The sequence below is a fragment of the Fukomys damarensis genome, unplaced genomic scaffold (genome assembly GCF_012274545.1).
Source record: "Fukomys damarensis isolate Sample0158 unplaced genomic scaffold, DMR_v1.0_HiC HiC_scaffold_30, whole genome shotgun sequence".
NCBI classification, from domain to species: Eukaryota; Metazoa; Chordata; class Mammalia; order Rodentia; family Bathyergidae; genus Fukomys; species Fukomys damarensis.
Genome location: NW_022900942.1, coordinates 57,434,925 through 57,451,380, shown reverse-complemented (window position 1 = coordinate 57,451,380; position 16,456 = coordinate 57,434,925). Strand labels below are relative to the sequence as shown.

The 16,456-nt window shown below is 45.2% G+C and overlaps 2 protein-coding genes across 2 annotated transcripts; both read left to right on the top strand.

The window, feature by feature from the left end:
- Positions 1-2,053: 2,053 nt before the first annotated feature.
- On the top strand, positions 2,054-2,284 carry Hrh4 (histamine receptor H4). The gene has a single exon (XM_033757410.1). The coding sequence runs from the start codon at positions 2,054-2,056 to the stop codon at positions 2,282-2,284; it is 231 nt and encodes a 76-aa protein (XP_033613301.1).
- A 350-nt stretch (positions 2,285-2,634) lies between these two features.
- Positions 2,635-16,048, top strand: LOC104875936 (histamine H4 receptor-like). The gene is made up of 4 exons (XM_033757409.1): positions 2,635-2,659; positions 3,331-3,363; positions 9,684-9,847; positions 15,035-16,048. The coding sequence occupies exons 1-4, from the start codon at positions 2,635-2,637 to the stop codon at positions 15,851-15,853; spliced, it is 1,041 nt and encodes a 346-aa protein (XP_033613300.1). The 3' UTR covers positions 15,854-16,048.
- Positions 16,049-16,456: the final 408 nt, after the last annotated feature.

The following is a 16,456-nucleotide window of genomic DNA, read 5'->3' as shown; positions in this document are numbered from 1 at the left end:
TGGGGATCATTGAGCTTCTCGGTTTATAATTTATATCACAGTTTGAATGTTTTGTTTTTTTTTTTTTTTTTTTTTTTTTGAGATGGGGGTGCCTCCATATGTAGTTTAGTCTGGCTTTGAACTCGCTATGCAGCCCAGGCTGGCCTTGAACTCTTAGCGACCCTCCTGCCTAAGCATCCTGAGTGCTGGGATTACAGGTGTGTAATTCCATTAACTCTACCCCTGAAATATTTTTTTCTTTTCTCTCCCCTTTCCTTGAGAGACTCCCATTCAACACATATTAGGTCACTCAAGTTTGTCCCATAGTTTACGGATGCTCTGCTAACTTCTTTGAATTCTCCCTTATCTCTGTGTTTCATTTTGGGTGGTTTATATTTAAATTCCACTAATTTTCTTGGTGGGGGATGCCAGGGATTGAATTTGGGATCTTCACTTGCGAGGCAGGCTGCGGCTCCACTGAGCTAAATCCCCAGCTAAATTCACTAATCTTGTCTGCAATGTCTGAATTGCAGCTCATTCCTTCCAGTATATTTTTATTTTTAATTTTTGGCACCGGGGATTGAACTCAGGACCTTGCACTTGCAAAGCAGGCATTGGAACCACTGAGCTAAATCGCTGGCCCTTCCAGTATATTTTTAGGTAAGGCAGTCCAGTTGTCATTTCTAGAAGTTTTATTTGAGTCTTTAAAAAAAGAACTTCTATATCTTTACAGAGTTTTTGAAAATATGAAATGCATATATAGCTATTTTAATGCCTTTTCAAATTCTTTTATCTGTGTCAATACTAGAATGGTTTCAACTGATGGATTTTTCTCGTTGATGGGTCCTATTTTCTTCTTAACGTATCTGGCAATTAGACTGTAAGTTTTACTTCATTGAGTTTTGTATTCTTTTATATTCTAATATTCTTAGTTTTTAATTTTAATTTTTTATTACTGTGTGTTTGCCATACACAATGATTATATTCTGTGTGGGGAGTAGGCACGTGTGTTTCACACATTTTAATTTCTTTTCAATCCTCTTCCTCCCTCCCGCCTCCCCCTGTCTCTTGGTCTATGTTCTTGAGCTGTGTATAGGGCTAGGGTTAGGCTACTTGGAAACTTATTGATTCTTTTAGGTTTTGCTTTTAGAAGTTAGCCAGGACCTAGAAAATACTTAGTACAGGAGTACTTCTTCTCCCCTGCCAAGGCAAGACCTTTCAGGGTGTACTGCGCAGTGCTCCCTGAGTGAAAACTGTTGCCCACGTGGCTGAGAGAAGCAGCACTTGTACGACCAGCCCCTGGAGCACAGCGTTCTGTCCAGTTTTCTCAGATGGTTCCTTTCCCCGCCTCAGTCAGACTTTTCTCTACCCTGAACTGATTCATACTCTGGGCTCTACTGGAGGGGGTCCCCCGAGTATCTCTGAGCCCAGAGGCCTCTCTGCTACTCCTCACTCTGTCTCCCTCTCCCCACCCCAGGAAGTCTGCCAGACCCTGCCAGAACCTCCCCTCCCTGCCCGAGGAGGAAACTCTCAGGACAGCGAGCTGGGACATTGCTGGGCACTCCTTATGTCCTTTCTTCTCTCAGGGATCTCTTTTATTGCCTCAGTCCCAGTGCCTTAAAAACCACTGTCCAGTTTTCTGGTTTCAGAGAGGACAGTGAAATCCATCCCGTGTCACCACATCATTGCCAGAAAAGATACATTGCCTGGATGTGAATTAATTTTGAACATGAATCTCATTTGAGCCCAATTTATTACCCATTTACTCTCACAATTACATTTTATAGATATTATGTAATATTGCTCTATCACTGGGAGCTGGATGAATCATATTCAATTATTTAAGGTAAAACATTTCACTGTTTTTTTTGAAATACTTTGTTGGTGTCAGCTAAAGGGAAACTGTTACCACAAATTTACTCTTATCAAGAATCAGGAAGTAAGAGATCTGCATGAGATTCAAAAAGTTGTTTTGAGTAGAAGACTATATATTGGCCATCTGTTTGGACAGCATATAGTTGTCAGAATTTTATGGCAGAATAAATTTGCTGCCTTGAGCCTCTCCTTTGATAAGATGTCAGCAGATAATAGTACAGTGACCTTAACACAAGGTACTAAAATTGTTTTGACATTTTTAATGTCCTTACTAGCTGTTGCTATAATATTAGGGAATGCTGTGGTCATTTTAGCTTTTATTGTGGACAAAAATCTTAGACATCGAAGTAATTATTTCTTTCTTAACTTGGCCATTTCAGACTTCTTTGTGGGTAAGTTATATGTCTTTATTTTAAATAATCTTTTGTAATTATAATTACCTTTAAAGCCTTAAATTTAGCTCTTGCTATGTCAGGGGCCTGTAGGAGATTGGGTGGTATTAAAAACAAAAATTATTAAATTCTGGTAAGGGGTCTACATGGTATTTTAAGAGAATGTTATATATGTATCAACCAGTGTGATAGAATTTCCATCTGAAAAGTTTATATTTTATAGAATAAAGTAAGTCTAGAAGTTGTAAAATTGTTTTAGTGTAAGAGTTGTTTCTGAAGCTGTTTTCCTTATATGTTTAGATTTATAAATATTCCTCTGTAAGTATAGTTTGCTTGGTATCAGTGTTGGGTGATAGAAATAATGTATGTGCTGGAGACCAATTAGAAAATGGGATATTCAGGCCCGTTAAATAGTACGGTTACCAGAATTATTTTTTGATATAGCACCAAATGTCATAAAATACACCCAATACCAAATTACCCTGCATATATCATAGCATTGTATAATAGCAAGAGACCCTACAAATCAAATTAATCTTTCTTTGAAAACACGTTCTGTGCAATTTCTCACACTCTGAATGTCACCCTTTTTACACAATGCATATAATAAATATAAATGCAGAATTGTCAGCTGACTGATATTGCTTTATAGGAGCTTCCAGCCTAATAGAATCTCGAATGTTTGGATTCTATTTATTTATAGCTGTTTAAAGCCTGCATTTATGTTAAAACGAAACAAAACTTAATAGTTAATTGCCCCCGACGCAGTCGTTGCTCAACCAATGTTACTGCCCTTCTTTGGTGTCCTTGCAGATATGTGTCAGCCCAAGCCAACCAAGTTCAGGAATGTTCTTATAGTACACAGTAGCGTAGCTACTGCGAGGCACACAGCTATTTTAGAAAATCAGGGGATGCTGGAAGAGCAGGTCGCCGCGTGTGTCAGGAAGCTCTTAATGTAGTCCCGCGGTTAGAAGCTCGCAAATGCAGGCAGCAGCACAGAGCGCTGTGAGGGCCACAAGGGCCACCAGGGACCGTGGCACTCAGGACACTTAGTGGCGTCCGAAATGAACCTCTGAATGCCTAGCATTTCCCCAGGAAGAAGCGGCCGTGCGTGCTGGTAAAATCCTTGCGCCTCTCTCCAGTGTGAGCTCCAGGCTGGCTGCGGTGCGCAGGGAACGGGAGCAGGGAGGGAGGAGGCTGGTATCTACACGGTGAAGGGCTTTGCTCAGCAGGGTCAGCCTGCTCGGAGCTGAGGAAGCAGGCAGCGCGCAGAGCTAGGGATTTTTAAACAGGACAGCGAGGGGATGGGCCGAAGCCTCCCTTGGGGGCCAGGGGAGAGCTGGAGGAGGGCTGTGGGGCAGTCAATCTAGGTCAGAATCAGGGCGGCAGGCTCAGAGATAAAGCAGGGTGGAGGGGAAGGGCAGGGGAAAGAGACGCGAAGGGTGTGGTCAGGAAAGAGAAAGGAGGAGATGAGGAAAAGATGGGGCGCCTGGGGCTAAGAGGGTGACAGCCCTGGATTGAAATATGGGGCCCTGGGAGGGCGGCCCTGGTTCTGACGTTACCTTGAAAGTTCTGGGGAAACGTCTAGCTGGGGAGATTGGTTTAGGAGTCATGGTGCCTAAATGACAGTGGCGCAGATTAAAAGGGCTAACCAGCGCAGAAATTTTCTTCCTCCCCTGCCCTCCCCTGCCCTCCCCTTTCCGTGGTACTGGGAATTGAACTTTGTGCTTTTGCATTGACTCACATTACCACTTCTTTTTTTTAATGAGACAGGACCTTGCTAAATTGCTAACTTGCCTAGACTTGGCTCACTTGCAATCCTCCTGCCTCAGCTTCCAGGAGTGTGCCACCATGTGCCTCCATGTCAGCCTTACAAAACTATTTCCTGTTTTAAAAAGCAACAGTATTCTTACTCCCTCCCCAGTTTTCTCTCTCCATGTGTACATGCTTCTATATCATTCCCTACATTCACAAAACATGTACAAACACACAAGAATATTTATGTAAACCAAAGAATACTTTTGTTATAAATATATGTACATTTTGCTTTCTCCACAGAACTGTGTGACTTTTAGGCAGAAGTGCTTAAAATAGATTGAAGGTTTTGCCTAACCCAGGTGGGAGTAAGGCTCTGATGACCCTTGTAGGAGGGGAAGTGGCTGAGCAGCCCAGGACCTGAAACTTTTGAACAAAGATGAGCGCAGATAAGAAAAGTGTCTTTCTTTGTGGCCTGAGGTAACCATCAAGGTGGCCCTATTGTCCTGGCCTGGAGCACCACAGCACAGCGAGGTGACTGTTCCTTGAGAAAGGTCCCAAAGATATGAGAATCAGCTTGTCAGGTTTGAGCTTCTCATTCCCCTGCCCCGGGCAACTCATCCAGAGATCGGCTCACTTAGCACAGTCCTGGCCCTGGCAGGAGAATTGACCGGGACAGTCCCTGGGAAGCCTCCAGTAAGACTCGGGCTTTCTGTTGGTGCTGTTCTCTCTCCCTTTGCTCAGATGCACGTCTTTTGGCCTTGCTTGTGGTGGAACCCACAGAGGAGTCTGGGTAGTGGAGGGTTGGGCAGGGCGGGACTCTGAGAGGCTCCCTGGAGCTGGAAGCCAGCCACTCTTCATGTGTGGGGTCCGGAGACCCAGTGCCATGGGACAATGACAGACAGATGGGGCCCTTGGGTGGTCGGTATCCTGGGCCTGCTGCCCAACCTGCTCTCAGGTTTCAGAGCTGGCCTTGTGCGGAGGGTCTCCATTTGTACTCGCAAAGTAGCTAGGTTCGCAGGCTGAACCTACTTTTGGAAAGCAGAGACTTTTTTTGAGGAAAAATTTCAACTACCAGCTACACCTGATGATTGATAATGATAAAAAGGAAATAGATCTCATCTGTATCCTATTGATATAAATATAGATTGAAAAGTACATCGTCTATCACGTTGGTGTCAGGTGACCAGCATTTCCATTATGGGCATCCTCTTAACATTGCTAGGTCTGCAGACATTTGTGGCTGATACCACTGGTGTCAGGTGGCTGGGCTGGGGGCAAAAATGTAGCTGCTGCCACAGCCCGAGATAGACTCTCCAGATGGAAAGTTTGTCTGCACTGCTCTCAGGCACCGGTTTGAGACTATTGCTCTCTGTATTAGTGTGTTTAGCCTGCTGTCCCAAATACCAGTCTGAGGGGCTCCCACAGCAGGGATCGATGCTGGCCCAGCCTGGAGGCTGGACGTCCCAGGTGTAGGTTCTGTCAGTTTGGTTCCTGGGGAGGGCTTACGTCCTGGTTTGCAGGGACTGTCTGATTGTGTGCTCCTGTGGCCTTTCTCCGTGCGTGGAGAGAGGGAGAGACCGCGGGAGAAGAAGAAAGGGCACACTCTGTTTTCTATTTTAAAAAGACACTATTCCCATTAAACAGGAAGGTCACCCTTGTGACCCTATTATCCTTAATTTCCCCCTTAGAGGAAACAGAGCCCCACTAAAGGTTAGGGCATCCCGAACTCGGGAGGGGACGTGGACATTCCATCCCTACCTTCATGTGCTCCCCACTGTCCATGCAGCCCCTCTGTTGGCCCGCATGGGGCTACGAGGCCCCCCAACCCCAGCACCTTTTGCTTGACACTTTCACAAGAAGGTGTGGCCACTTCTTAGCTGGCTTGGGTAGAGGGGGCGACACCACACTGCTGCCACCCTCATCGGTTCATTCACCCAGTCATTTATTTTGAAGCAAGTGCTCCCTGAGGGGCTGGGGATGCAGCAGCAGGGAAAAGGCAGACCAAACTCCCTGCCCCACTGTGCTTGTGTTTCTACCAGGTGTGGGAGTGTGGAGACAGATGAGAAATGACAGATATAAGTACGTTAAACCATACAGCTGGTGATATGATGGAGTGGGGGTGTGCTGGGGTTGGGGGCTGCAGTTTCCAGCTTCCTGGGCAGGGCTGGCTGAGAAAGGCACACTTGTGCAGAGAGAGCCCCACTCTGTGGCAGGTGGCGTGGTGCATTGGGAACAGAGTGCCTGAGAGGGGGTAGAGCGAGTCACCCAACCTCACAGGGTTCTTCTCCTCCTGTCCCTTCCTTCTCTCGTCCCTCTGTTCTTTCACCTTCTTGCACCTCCTTTTCACCACCTTAAAAAATAATATATATAATTAAACATATATATATATATATATATGTATGTATGTATGACTTTTTTTTTTTGAGACAAGGTCTCACTATGTAGTTCAAGCTGGATTTGAGCTCACTATGGAGCCAAGGCTGGCTTTGAACTCCTGGCAATTGTCCTGCCTCAGCCTCCCAAGTACTGGCTTATAGGCATGTGCCACTATGCCCAGGTAATATAATTTATTTACATTTTTCATGAAATGACCAGAGGCACCAAAGCTTTATTGCTCTTTCAAGGGACTGGTTCTTGGCTTTACTAATAAAGTCCATTTGACCTGGAAGGAAAATTCCAGAGCAGGAGTTGTACAAACACTTTGGAGAAAGTATAACTGAGAAATAGTTCAGATTCACTTTTCTGAAACTCTTTCGGAATGAAATACAAATATCTCCACTGCTTCCCAGACACAGGAGAGGAGGACACACTTACACTGAGGCACCTCGGGGAATACAAGGTGATGGGAGGGCTTATCAAAACCCAAGGAACAGACTAGAGCGATGAAGGTGAACCATTTAGAGTTCTCAATGCTACAAACAGCCCGCTACAGCCTGTGTGGCATAGTTTTGCCACCACTGGACTAGAGTCTGGTTTTTCAAGCAGCATTTAGGGTTTTGAGCACACTCTTTCTCCTTTGTGTCATTCAGAAAGTGTGTGGAAAGAGTATTTAACTCAGGCTCCTCCCTTTCACCTTTAAGTCAGCAGTGTCTGCGATGCAAATGATTACTGGCATCTGCACAGGGAAGGAGTGCAGCTGTGGAAAATCTGCGTGTGGGGAACACTGGAAGCCACAACAAGGGCCACGCACAATGACTGTTTCTGGTGTTGAGGGGTTTTGATTTATGAATGTCTCTGTTTCTGAGATGCTCTGATTTATTTCGGGTAAAGCTGACGCAAACACACACCTGCCCACGTACACACACAGTTTGATGGGATGGAAAGCACCATAAAAAAGCTTAACACTTACTTATTGTTAAAGATACGACTGAAGGGAGGCCTGGAGGCACACGCCTGTAATCCCAGCACTTGGGAGACTGCGGCAGGAGGATCGCTGAGAGTTGGAGGCCAGCCTGGGCTACAGAGGGAGTTCAAGTCCAGCCTGAACTACCGATACAGCAAAACCTATCTCAAAACACCAACAATAACAACAACAATTGAGAAATGATGGAAGCAAGCAGAATATTTAGACTATATAGCTCTTCCTTTCCACCATGTTTCGTCTCCTACCTCTGTCCATAAACCCGAGAAAGGATACTAAGTCTGAGTTCCCCTTCGCTGGTTTCCTGCCGGGAGAGCTCCATAGTGTTTGGGAAGAATTCAGGGACTATTTCCTTCTTTTTCTTTCATCTTTACTGTTATTCTTTTTTTTTTCTGTTAAAGATAGGATAATTTGGTTCTCATACCAAAAACAATGAGGACTTGTCTACAAGCCCTTTATAAAATAAGATGATCTCCTTCCACAGATCTATTCTTAGCATGCAGTGATACCTTTCTGAAATTTCAGTGCAGGGGAGGGAGCACGGCCTAGTCATTTCCACAGGTGAGCAGTTTCTGTGAGGGGCTGCACTGCTGGGGCAGAGGTTACCTAATACTGCTCCTTCAGGGCAGGGTTGTGGTTGGAGCCACGGCTTTTGAAATTCTATTTCCTGATTTTAAATTCAGTGGTCCTTCGCTAACTAGCTGAGTGGGCCTCTGCCTAATTGGCTCCTTTCTGAGTGCTGGGCTCTTCACCTGCAAGGCCAGACACACACAGTTTGTATGAAGAGTAAATGTGATGAGCACTGGCCAGGCAGAGAGCGCGAGCATGAGCCAGACCCACAGTCCCTGTGCAGTACTCGTCGGCTGGTGTGAAGTCCAGCTCGCAGCTGCTGTGCAGGTCAGGCTGGATGTTGCAGGAAGTGCAACATTGCCTTGCGACGTGGTCCTAGTCCCAGGGGGAGGCCGATTAAACAATAACCAGGATATAAGCTGGAATATAATTAGTGTACTGGAGGTGAAGGGACTCAAGTGCAAAGTGCTGGGAGAGTGCAGATGACAGAGGGATTATCTATTTTTTAAATTAACTTTTATTGGTACATTTTAGATATACATAACGATCACATTCATCACAGGCAATTTGTACCTGTATGTAATATATCTTGATTCTTCTTTTTCCCCAATCCTCTCCCTGCCCTTCAGTCTACAGAGGGATTCCTTCTGCCAAGGAAGTTCAGAGAAAGATCACAGGGATCACAGGAAGGAGGTCTCCTTTTGACTTTAGGGAAGAGAGACAAGGAAGTAAATGCACGCATGCGTGCACGCGCTTGCGCGCGCGCGCGCACACACACACACACACACACACACACACACACACACACACACATGGAAGATATTCTAGGATGAGAAAATGAAGCTGGCAGCTGGGCCTGTGAATACATGGTTGTAATCCCAGTTACTCGAGAGGCTGAGGCAGGAGGAGGCAAGTTAAAGGCCAGCCTGGGCATGTGTTTGAGACCCTGTCAAAATACAACAGTAAAAAGAAGAAAGGGGGTGTTGGGGGACATGCTCAGCATTCCCTGGGTTTAGTTCCCAGTACCACAAAAACCAAAAGCCCCCCAACCTCTAAAAAAGAATGAAGTAATGAAGTTAGGAAAGAGAAAGTTGTTAAAATGTGGGGTGCATCTGGGGAAGGGTGACCCATAAAGAACATAGAGATGGTTAGGATCAAACTTAATTTGGCGGTCCATTATTTGGACCATTGGCGGTCCATTATTCATGACAGCTATTATAAAAACCACAATTTAAAGAATGCATAGGACACCAGGCCTGGACTGCTTAATGGAATAACATGAATTTTGATACATAACTGTGCTAGTCAGCTTTGCATTCCTATACCAAAACACGTGAGGCTTTTAAGCTGTAAAGGAGAAGGTTTATGTTGCTTACAGTTTGGAGATCCAAATCCAAGATTAGGGGCTGGCCAGTTCGGCCTTGGATGAAGGTGATGGACAGCAATGGTGGAACAGATGTCGGAGTTAGGGCCCACATCTAGAGCCAGGAGTCACAGGCATTGAGGAACTGGGGTGTCCTGCTCTCACTGACCCAAGGACCTCCCACTAGGCCCCTCCTTCTAAAGGTCCAAAGCACCTCCCAATACCATCATTTTGAAGACCAACGTTTTACACATGTATCCGTGGGGGACATTCATCAAAATCACAGCAATAGTCCAGCCATTTTTAGTAAATTCATGGTGTCGTCTGTTCACTAGATTACGCATCTCTGTAGTCATTGATATGTGCTGTTTTTCCCCCCGTGCAGGTGTATTTTCAATTCCTGTGTACATCCATTCCTCACTGACTACTTGGACTTCTAGAAAGGAAATCTGTGTTTTTTGGCTCATTACTGACTATCTTTTCTGTACAGCATCTGTATATAACATTGTCCTCATCAGCTATGATCGATACCAGTCGGTCTCAAATGCTGTAAGTCCAAATGTTAATTTATTTTCCTTAGATGATTGTATGGATGTAATGTAACGGTTTTCCCCTGTCCCTTTGGTACTGGAGATGAAACTCAAGGACTTGTACATTCATGTGCTCCACCACTGAGCTACATACATCCCAATGAAAAAGGTTTAGATCTAATGTTTATTTAATTGAGAAATCTTAGTAGAAGTCCATCCTTCTGTTATCTGGTACAAAGTTCTCACTGGCCTTTGTGTGATTTGGGAAGTCATTCTCCTATGAGCCAATGAAATGGGAGGCCATCAGAAAGAACTCAGGAGTGACATACTGAGTTGTAGGTTGGATATACACAAGGTTCATAGTAGATTTATCAGTTCCACTCTATAGACAAATTGATACCTAAATATTTTCCAAAGGGTGGAACTTGGTGAGCAAATAGAAGGAATCTCAGATGTCTGAGTGGAATGAGAAAATCACTTCTGAGTGGCCAAAGGAAAAGATGGGTTGTACAGTGGGACCAGCCAGAAAGACCAAGTCCCAAGGCCAATTTAGGGCCTCTGCCAAGAAAGTCTGAACTTAGTCAAAATCTGGAATAGTTTCATCAGTGAGTTAATAAGAATTCATAAGCAAAATAAGTTCTCAGCAACAGAACATTGGAGAAAACAGAACAGGGTAAAGTGAGGAATAGAAATATGGGACAGTGATTTAAAATCTTTGGGAAACTTCTTTCACTTCTGAGGCTCAGGGGTCCAAATCTCTGGGGAATTACTGTGTACCAGGCATTGTGCTAAGTGCTGGAACCGAAAAACACTTACTCTCGAGGGTTATGGTTGATGTGGTGCAGTCCAGAGCACATGAGTTCTCTACAAAGGTCTAAGTACTGTGCTGGCAGTGTAGATGGGATAGCTCCTGCTGAGGAGGGCTATGTGGCCTGGAGGCCACCAGGACTGGAAGGAGATGTTAGATAGGGCAAAGGACAAACTGCTGGAGCAAAGAGATTCTAAAATCCAAGGCTCAAGCAGGAAAGAAGTTGCATTGTCCCTCCCAGGAAAGAGGGAAGGTTCTGCTTCAGAAACCCACCCAGGGACACCCTCACAGGGTGGCTCTGCACCCCTTAGGGCAAGGGTTAGCCAACTTTTACTACCCCAGGCCACATAGTAAATCTTTTCTGCCTCACAGGAACATATGGTCTTGGATGTAAATACTCAACTCTGTTGTAGCAGCACAAAACAGCCCTAGAAGATACATTTTAAAAAAATGTCATTGGTGTGTTCTAATAAAACCATTTACAAAAGCAAGGGGTGGGCCATACTTATTCCTTGAATGGTAGTTTGCTTGCCCCTGCTGTAGGCCATTATCCTCTGCATGATTAAAGTTAGGTTTTTGTTACTCCAGGTTCTAGACAGGAAGTGGGAAGGACTGAAGTCCAGGGCAAGGGATTTTCTTTTTAACCGGGCAGTGCAGAATCACAGTGACATTTCTACTCACCTTGTATTGGTAGAAATTAATCACATTGTCCCTCCTTGTTGCAAAGGAAGCTGGGAGCTGTGGTCTCTGGCTGATCTACCATATGGCAGGGAGAAGGGGTGAAAAGTGGTGAGACTGCCAGCCATCTCCACCGGTTGCCATTGGGAACTTCATCAGTGCCAGGTCTGCTGAAGTTGTATTGGTCAAACTATGAAGAAAGTGTGCATCGTTCTGGGTTAACAATCGAAATACCAGCAATCTTATCTTTCTCAAACTGCAGACCTTTACCCATTATTGAGTCATGAAATCAGTGCAGTGGGGTTTTGGAGCAGAATAGAACGGAATAAAAATGAGAGTAGCTTGGACACCATGCAGGTACCTACTGTTTTATGAATTCTACGTACTTGGTTATGATATAAAATCTATTTCTTGCTCTAGATACAGTTAAATGTTTGCACGTTTAAATTTTCCTACCTTTCTGGGTTAACAGTTCTTTGTGATCTTCACTGGATGCTCTTAGGATTTCCATCATGAGTTGTCCAAGCTTTTGAGTCTCCCCCTGGGTCTGTGAGCTGAAACACTACAGCTTGCCAGTTAGAAAAGTGCTCAGACCGTACCGAGTTGAGAACGATGCCCAGAGAGGAAGTGGGTGGAGTGTGTGTGTGAGAGAGAAATGCATCGTGCTCTTGCCCTGAAGAACTCCTTCGGCAGTGCAGGCTGCAAAGCTGGCGTTGGCTGGGGGGCTGGATCCTTGTCCGTAGTGTGCAGCACGGAGCCTCAATGAATGTGTGAATGCTGGCGGGCTCCCCAGGGGGCACTCGTACCTCTGCAGCCCAGTTGTTCACGCACAGCCTTGTGAAGCCAGCAGGAAGCCTCCCAGCCAGTCCCCTGGGAGCGCAGAGGAGGTGGCCGTGTGAAGCTGAGCTCCTGCGATAGCTCAAAGTAGAAGAGAAGTGTGGTGGGAAACGGGGTGGGCCGGGCCTGAGAAATGGCAGTCTGATAACACTTTGGAAAAGGAAAGCTCAGTGCAGATGGCTGCCTGATATTACGGAGCTCAGAAAAGTTCTCCGGAGGAGCAGAATTCATGTGGTGGAAGCCAGAGTTCATGAGGAAGGAGGGAGAACAGAGCTGGATCACAGCTGGAAGGAATGAAAGTTAAAATGCTCATGGAGTAAAGGTGGAGACAGAAGAGTATTTCTTTACTTTCAGATAAAGAAAGCAATGACGGTAAAAGGAAGACGGTAGGAATTATACTGCTGGGGAGGCTGGGGAGGGCCCTGTGCTATTTGGCAGGGGCTGCCGCTTTATCACCACACAGAGTGGCTGAAATGACAGAATCTTATTGTCCCATGGTCCTAGAGGCCAGAAGTTTGAAATCAAGGTGTTGACAGGGCTGTCCCCTCTCTGAAGGCTCTAGGGGACCCATCTGTGCCTTCCTCTTAGCATCAGATGTTGCTGATAATTCTTGGCATTCCTTGGTTTGTCGAAACTTCACGCTAGTCAGGCAGGTGGTGTTCTCCATCCTCTGTAGCTGTGTTCTTTACTCACAAGGACACCAGTTACGCTGGGTTAGGTGAACCCTAATCTAGTCATTTAGGATGAAAATCTATGCCCTCATCTTAATTTGATTACATCTGCACTCTGTTTCACAATAAGGCCACATTCACAGGCACTAGCGGTTAGGAGCTCCGTGTCACAGTACAACTCACAGCACGCACTCAGACTGGTCCTGTAATGTCATACCAACACTGGCGGGCTTTTCTGCCTCACAAAAGCAACCAACTGATGGGACATTTGGGTATTTTACTGGGGCAGGCTACGAGGCAGTCTCCTGACTAATGCACTTGTTGTGCGTGAGACCTCGAATCCTGGCTGACTTCAGGCAGGCGGCTCCAACCAGCTGGGTCCAGACTCAAGCAGTGCTCGAGCTGTCTGTCTGTTGAAATATTCCCCCAGAGTGAAGAGAAGAGGTGGGTCTTCTCCTCTCAGGTCCCTGGGATGTCCATTACCTCCACTGACCTTAGGCATAATGAAAGAAGGTTCACTTTCTGCATATTGCATTATATCATTCCAAAGGCTGAACGGAGCAATTAAAAAACTAAAAACAGTTTTATGACCATCTGGGTATTGTTACCATCTTCATAATCATTAGATTTAGCCCAAGAGATACGTTAATTAGAGGTGTGAGAAGAAGGGGAAACAATGGATTTATGTGAGAGCCTGTGGTCAGGCCCGTTCTGATCAGCATGTATTATAATTTATCCTCAGAAGTACCAATAATTTAGGGGAATGAAAACCACTTCCCTAAAGTTGAAAGAAAACTTTAAAAAATTACCAATTTCCTCTTTCCTGTAGCCATTAGTAGGCTGGTCTCCACATGCACAATCCATCGGAGAAATGGTGTTGGATTCCTTTAGAAAAGTGAAAACACTGTAGACAGAGGCTTTAAAACTCACAGAAAAACTAGTACATGAGAAATAGTGAAAAGGAGACATGCTCCTATTTCTTGAGTAGATGCTTTTGCTTTTTGGGGAGTGAGGAAAGAGAAATAGGGAACATTTGCACGTCTTCCAAGGAGGATCTAAAAGAGGCTTGGAGAAGCTGTGTGTTCCAGATGCTCATGCAAAACTCTGGGTTCGGACACTTACCCCTCACAAGCTAAAGTGGCTGGCCTTAGGTCCTTCTAGATTTGGAAAATGTTCTTAAGGACTTCGGGTCTGACATGGGTGCCTGTGATCTGAGGGCGGTCCTCACTCATAAAATCTCATTTTCCTTTAGAGAAGCCTGGCTTTGTTAGCTAGAAAGATCTCCACCTTTATGAGACAGGGGCACTTGCTACAGTCAAAGTGGCCGCGTGTCACAGAGGTGACATGTATCCATCAGATGGAAACACTTGCAGAAAATCTGCTTTGGCAGTGCTTGATAATAGGAGCATTTCCCCGTCTTTCTGCTTGTGGTCCACGTTCTTGGGAGTGATACACACAGAGTCCTTCTTTCTGCTCTTGACCCTCCATGGAAGACTCAGCATGAATCGCAGAGTGGAACCGTTCTGTATGTTGGATTATAAGGTTAGCCACGGCTTCTGAACGTCTTTGACTGGGACCACAGTGAGAAAGGCACTTTACACTACGATCTAATACATGCATTGCTCTCTCTGTGCATCTCCACAGACCCCCCAAATATTGCTTTGATCGATGAAACATCATCAAACAATATCGACGATGCCTTCTGACACTGACTATTCTACCTCACCGGACAGAATGCCTGTCGTGACCCTGCCTGTAGGAGAAATCAGGAGCACCCACTTTCAGTTATTTAACATTCACATTTGTGTCTGCGAGTTAGAAAAACACTTGTCTTATTTTAGATATTGGCCTTGACAGTTTGTATGGTGTCAGAGGTTTATTCTTGAGGGTTGCAGTTTTGCCCTTGAAAATCTCTTATGAGGGCTGGGGATTTGGCTCAGTGGTTCCACCACCTGCCCTGCAAGTGTAAGTCCTGAGTTCGATCCCTGGTATGGAAAAAACAAACAAACAAACAAAAAACAAAAGAAAACTTGAGGAAAGTCTGTATCTTGGCTCAGGTTCCACCAAAATGAACCTCCTGTCCCTGCCTCTGTCACAATACCCATCCTAGTAAATGTCCTCATCTCTCGCCTATCCCCAAAGCTCTGGGATGCTTTGTGTGAGCAATATGTATTCATGATGTGTGGAAACTGATTTATTTGGTCTCTCGTAGGTGTTGTACAGAGTTCGCCACACTGGCACCTGGAAGATTGTCACTCAGATGGTGGCTGTTTGGGTGCTGTCCTTCTTGACAAACGGGCCGATGATTCTGATTTCAGAGTCTTGGAAGCAGAGCACCACCAACACATGCGAACCCGGATTTTTTGTCACGTGGTACATCGCTGTCCTCACGTCGTTACTGGAATTCCTGGTCCCAGTCTCTCTAGTCGCTTATTTCAATGCCCACATTTACTGGAGCCTGTGGAAGCGAGGGAACCTCAGCAGGTGCCTTAGCCAACCCGGAGTCCCCTCTGCCTCTTCCAGTGATGACCACGCCCTCGCATGCAGACAGGGCCGGGGTTCAAGGGTGACCCTTCCGGCACAGAAGCCAGCGGTGGCCTCCCTGAGCCCAGACGTGCCACAAAGAAAGAGCAGTCTCTTGTTTTCCATTAGAGCCCACAAGAATAACAGTTTAATTGCCTCTAAAATGAGTTTCCTCTCCCATTCAGATTCCCTGGCTCTTCAGCAAAAGGAACATTTTGAACTTCTCAGAGCCAGGAAATTGGCCAAGTCACTGGCCATTCTTTTAGGAGCTTTTGCCGTCTGCTGGGCTCCATACTCACTGACCACAATTATTCATTCGATATTTCAAGTACAGAATTTTGCTAAATCCACCTGGTACAAAATTGCCTTTTGGCTCCAGTGGTTCAATTCCTTTGTTAATCCCTTTTTGTATCCATTGTGTCACAAACGTTTTCAGAAGGCTTTCTTGAAAATATTTCATGTGAGAAGGCAATCCATACCAGCACAAAATCGCTCAGTATCCTCTTGAAGATAATGTTCTCACTTCTGTAAATTTTAGGCATAATCTCCTAAAAGACTTTGACCTGGTTTGCACACTGCTCTTCCCATTCTACCAAAAAATCCATAAAGCTGTAACACCTGAAAATTAAAAAAAAAAAAAAAAAAAAGAAACCTGGAAGTCAGTGGAAAATGAACAAGGTCTAGTGATAATGTTTTTGTAAATAGCCACAAAGTAACTAGTATTTTTCTTAGTCATAACCTCTTCCTGTAGATCTTGATGTGACACTGATTGTGAAATTCTAGTTTCTGATTTCTACATTCAGCATTTTCTACAGTAGTATGTTTATTTCTCTCTTTAGAAAATTCACAGTAGTAATACAAGGATATTCAGTTGGAAAATCATTTCCTAAAGTGGGCAATAGAAAAAATAGCTTCATTGCTGGGTGTGGGTGAGTTGGGGTTCAAATTAGCCAAGTACGGAGCGGGAGAGAGCCCAGGTGAGCTTGATTTTCCACACTTTATGGTTGTGGTCCCAGGAAGGAGGCAGATGTGCAAGGCCCTGGCCATCACAGGAGGGGAAGGGGAGGAGGACAGACAAAGTTCAGCATTGGTATGAAGAACCTTCCTGCCC

Excerpts from the sequence above, each read along its gene's own strand:
- Hrh4 (XM_033757410.1), top strand. The coding sequence starts at position 2,054 with ATGTCAGCAGATAATAGTACAGTGACCTTAACACAAGGTACTAAAATT.
- LOC104875936 (XM_033757409.1), top strand. The coding sequence starts at position 2,635 with ATGGGATATTCAGGCCCGTTAAATA. Across the intron at positions 3,364-9,683 it reads AGAAGCGGCCGTGCGTGCTG|GTGTATTTTCAATTCCTGTG; the intron begins GTAAAATCCTTG and ends CCCCCCGTGCAG. Across the intron at positions 9,848-15,034 it reads ACCAGTCGGTCTCAAATGCT|GTGTTGTACAGAGTTCGCCA; the intron begins GTAAGTCCAAAT and ends GGTCTCTCGTAG.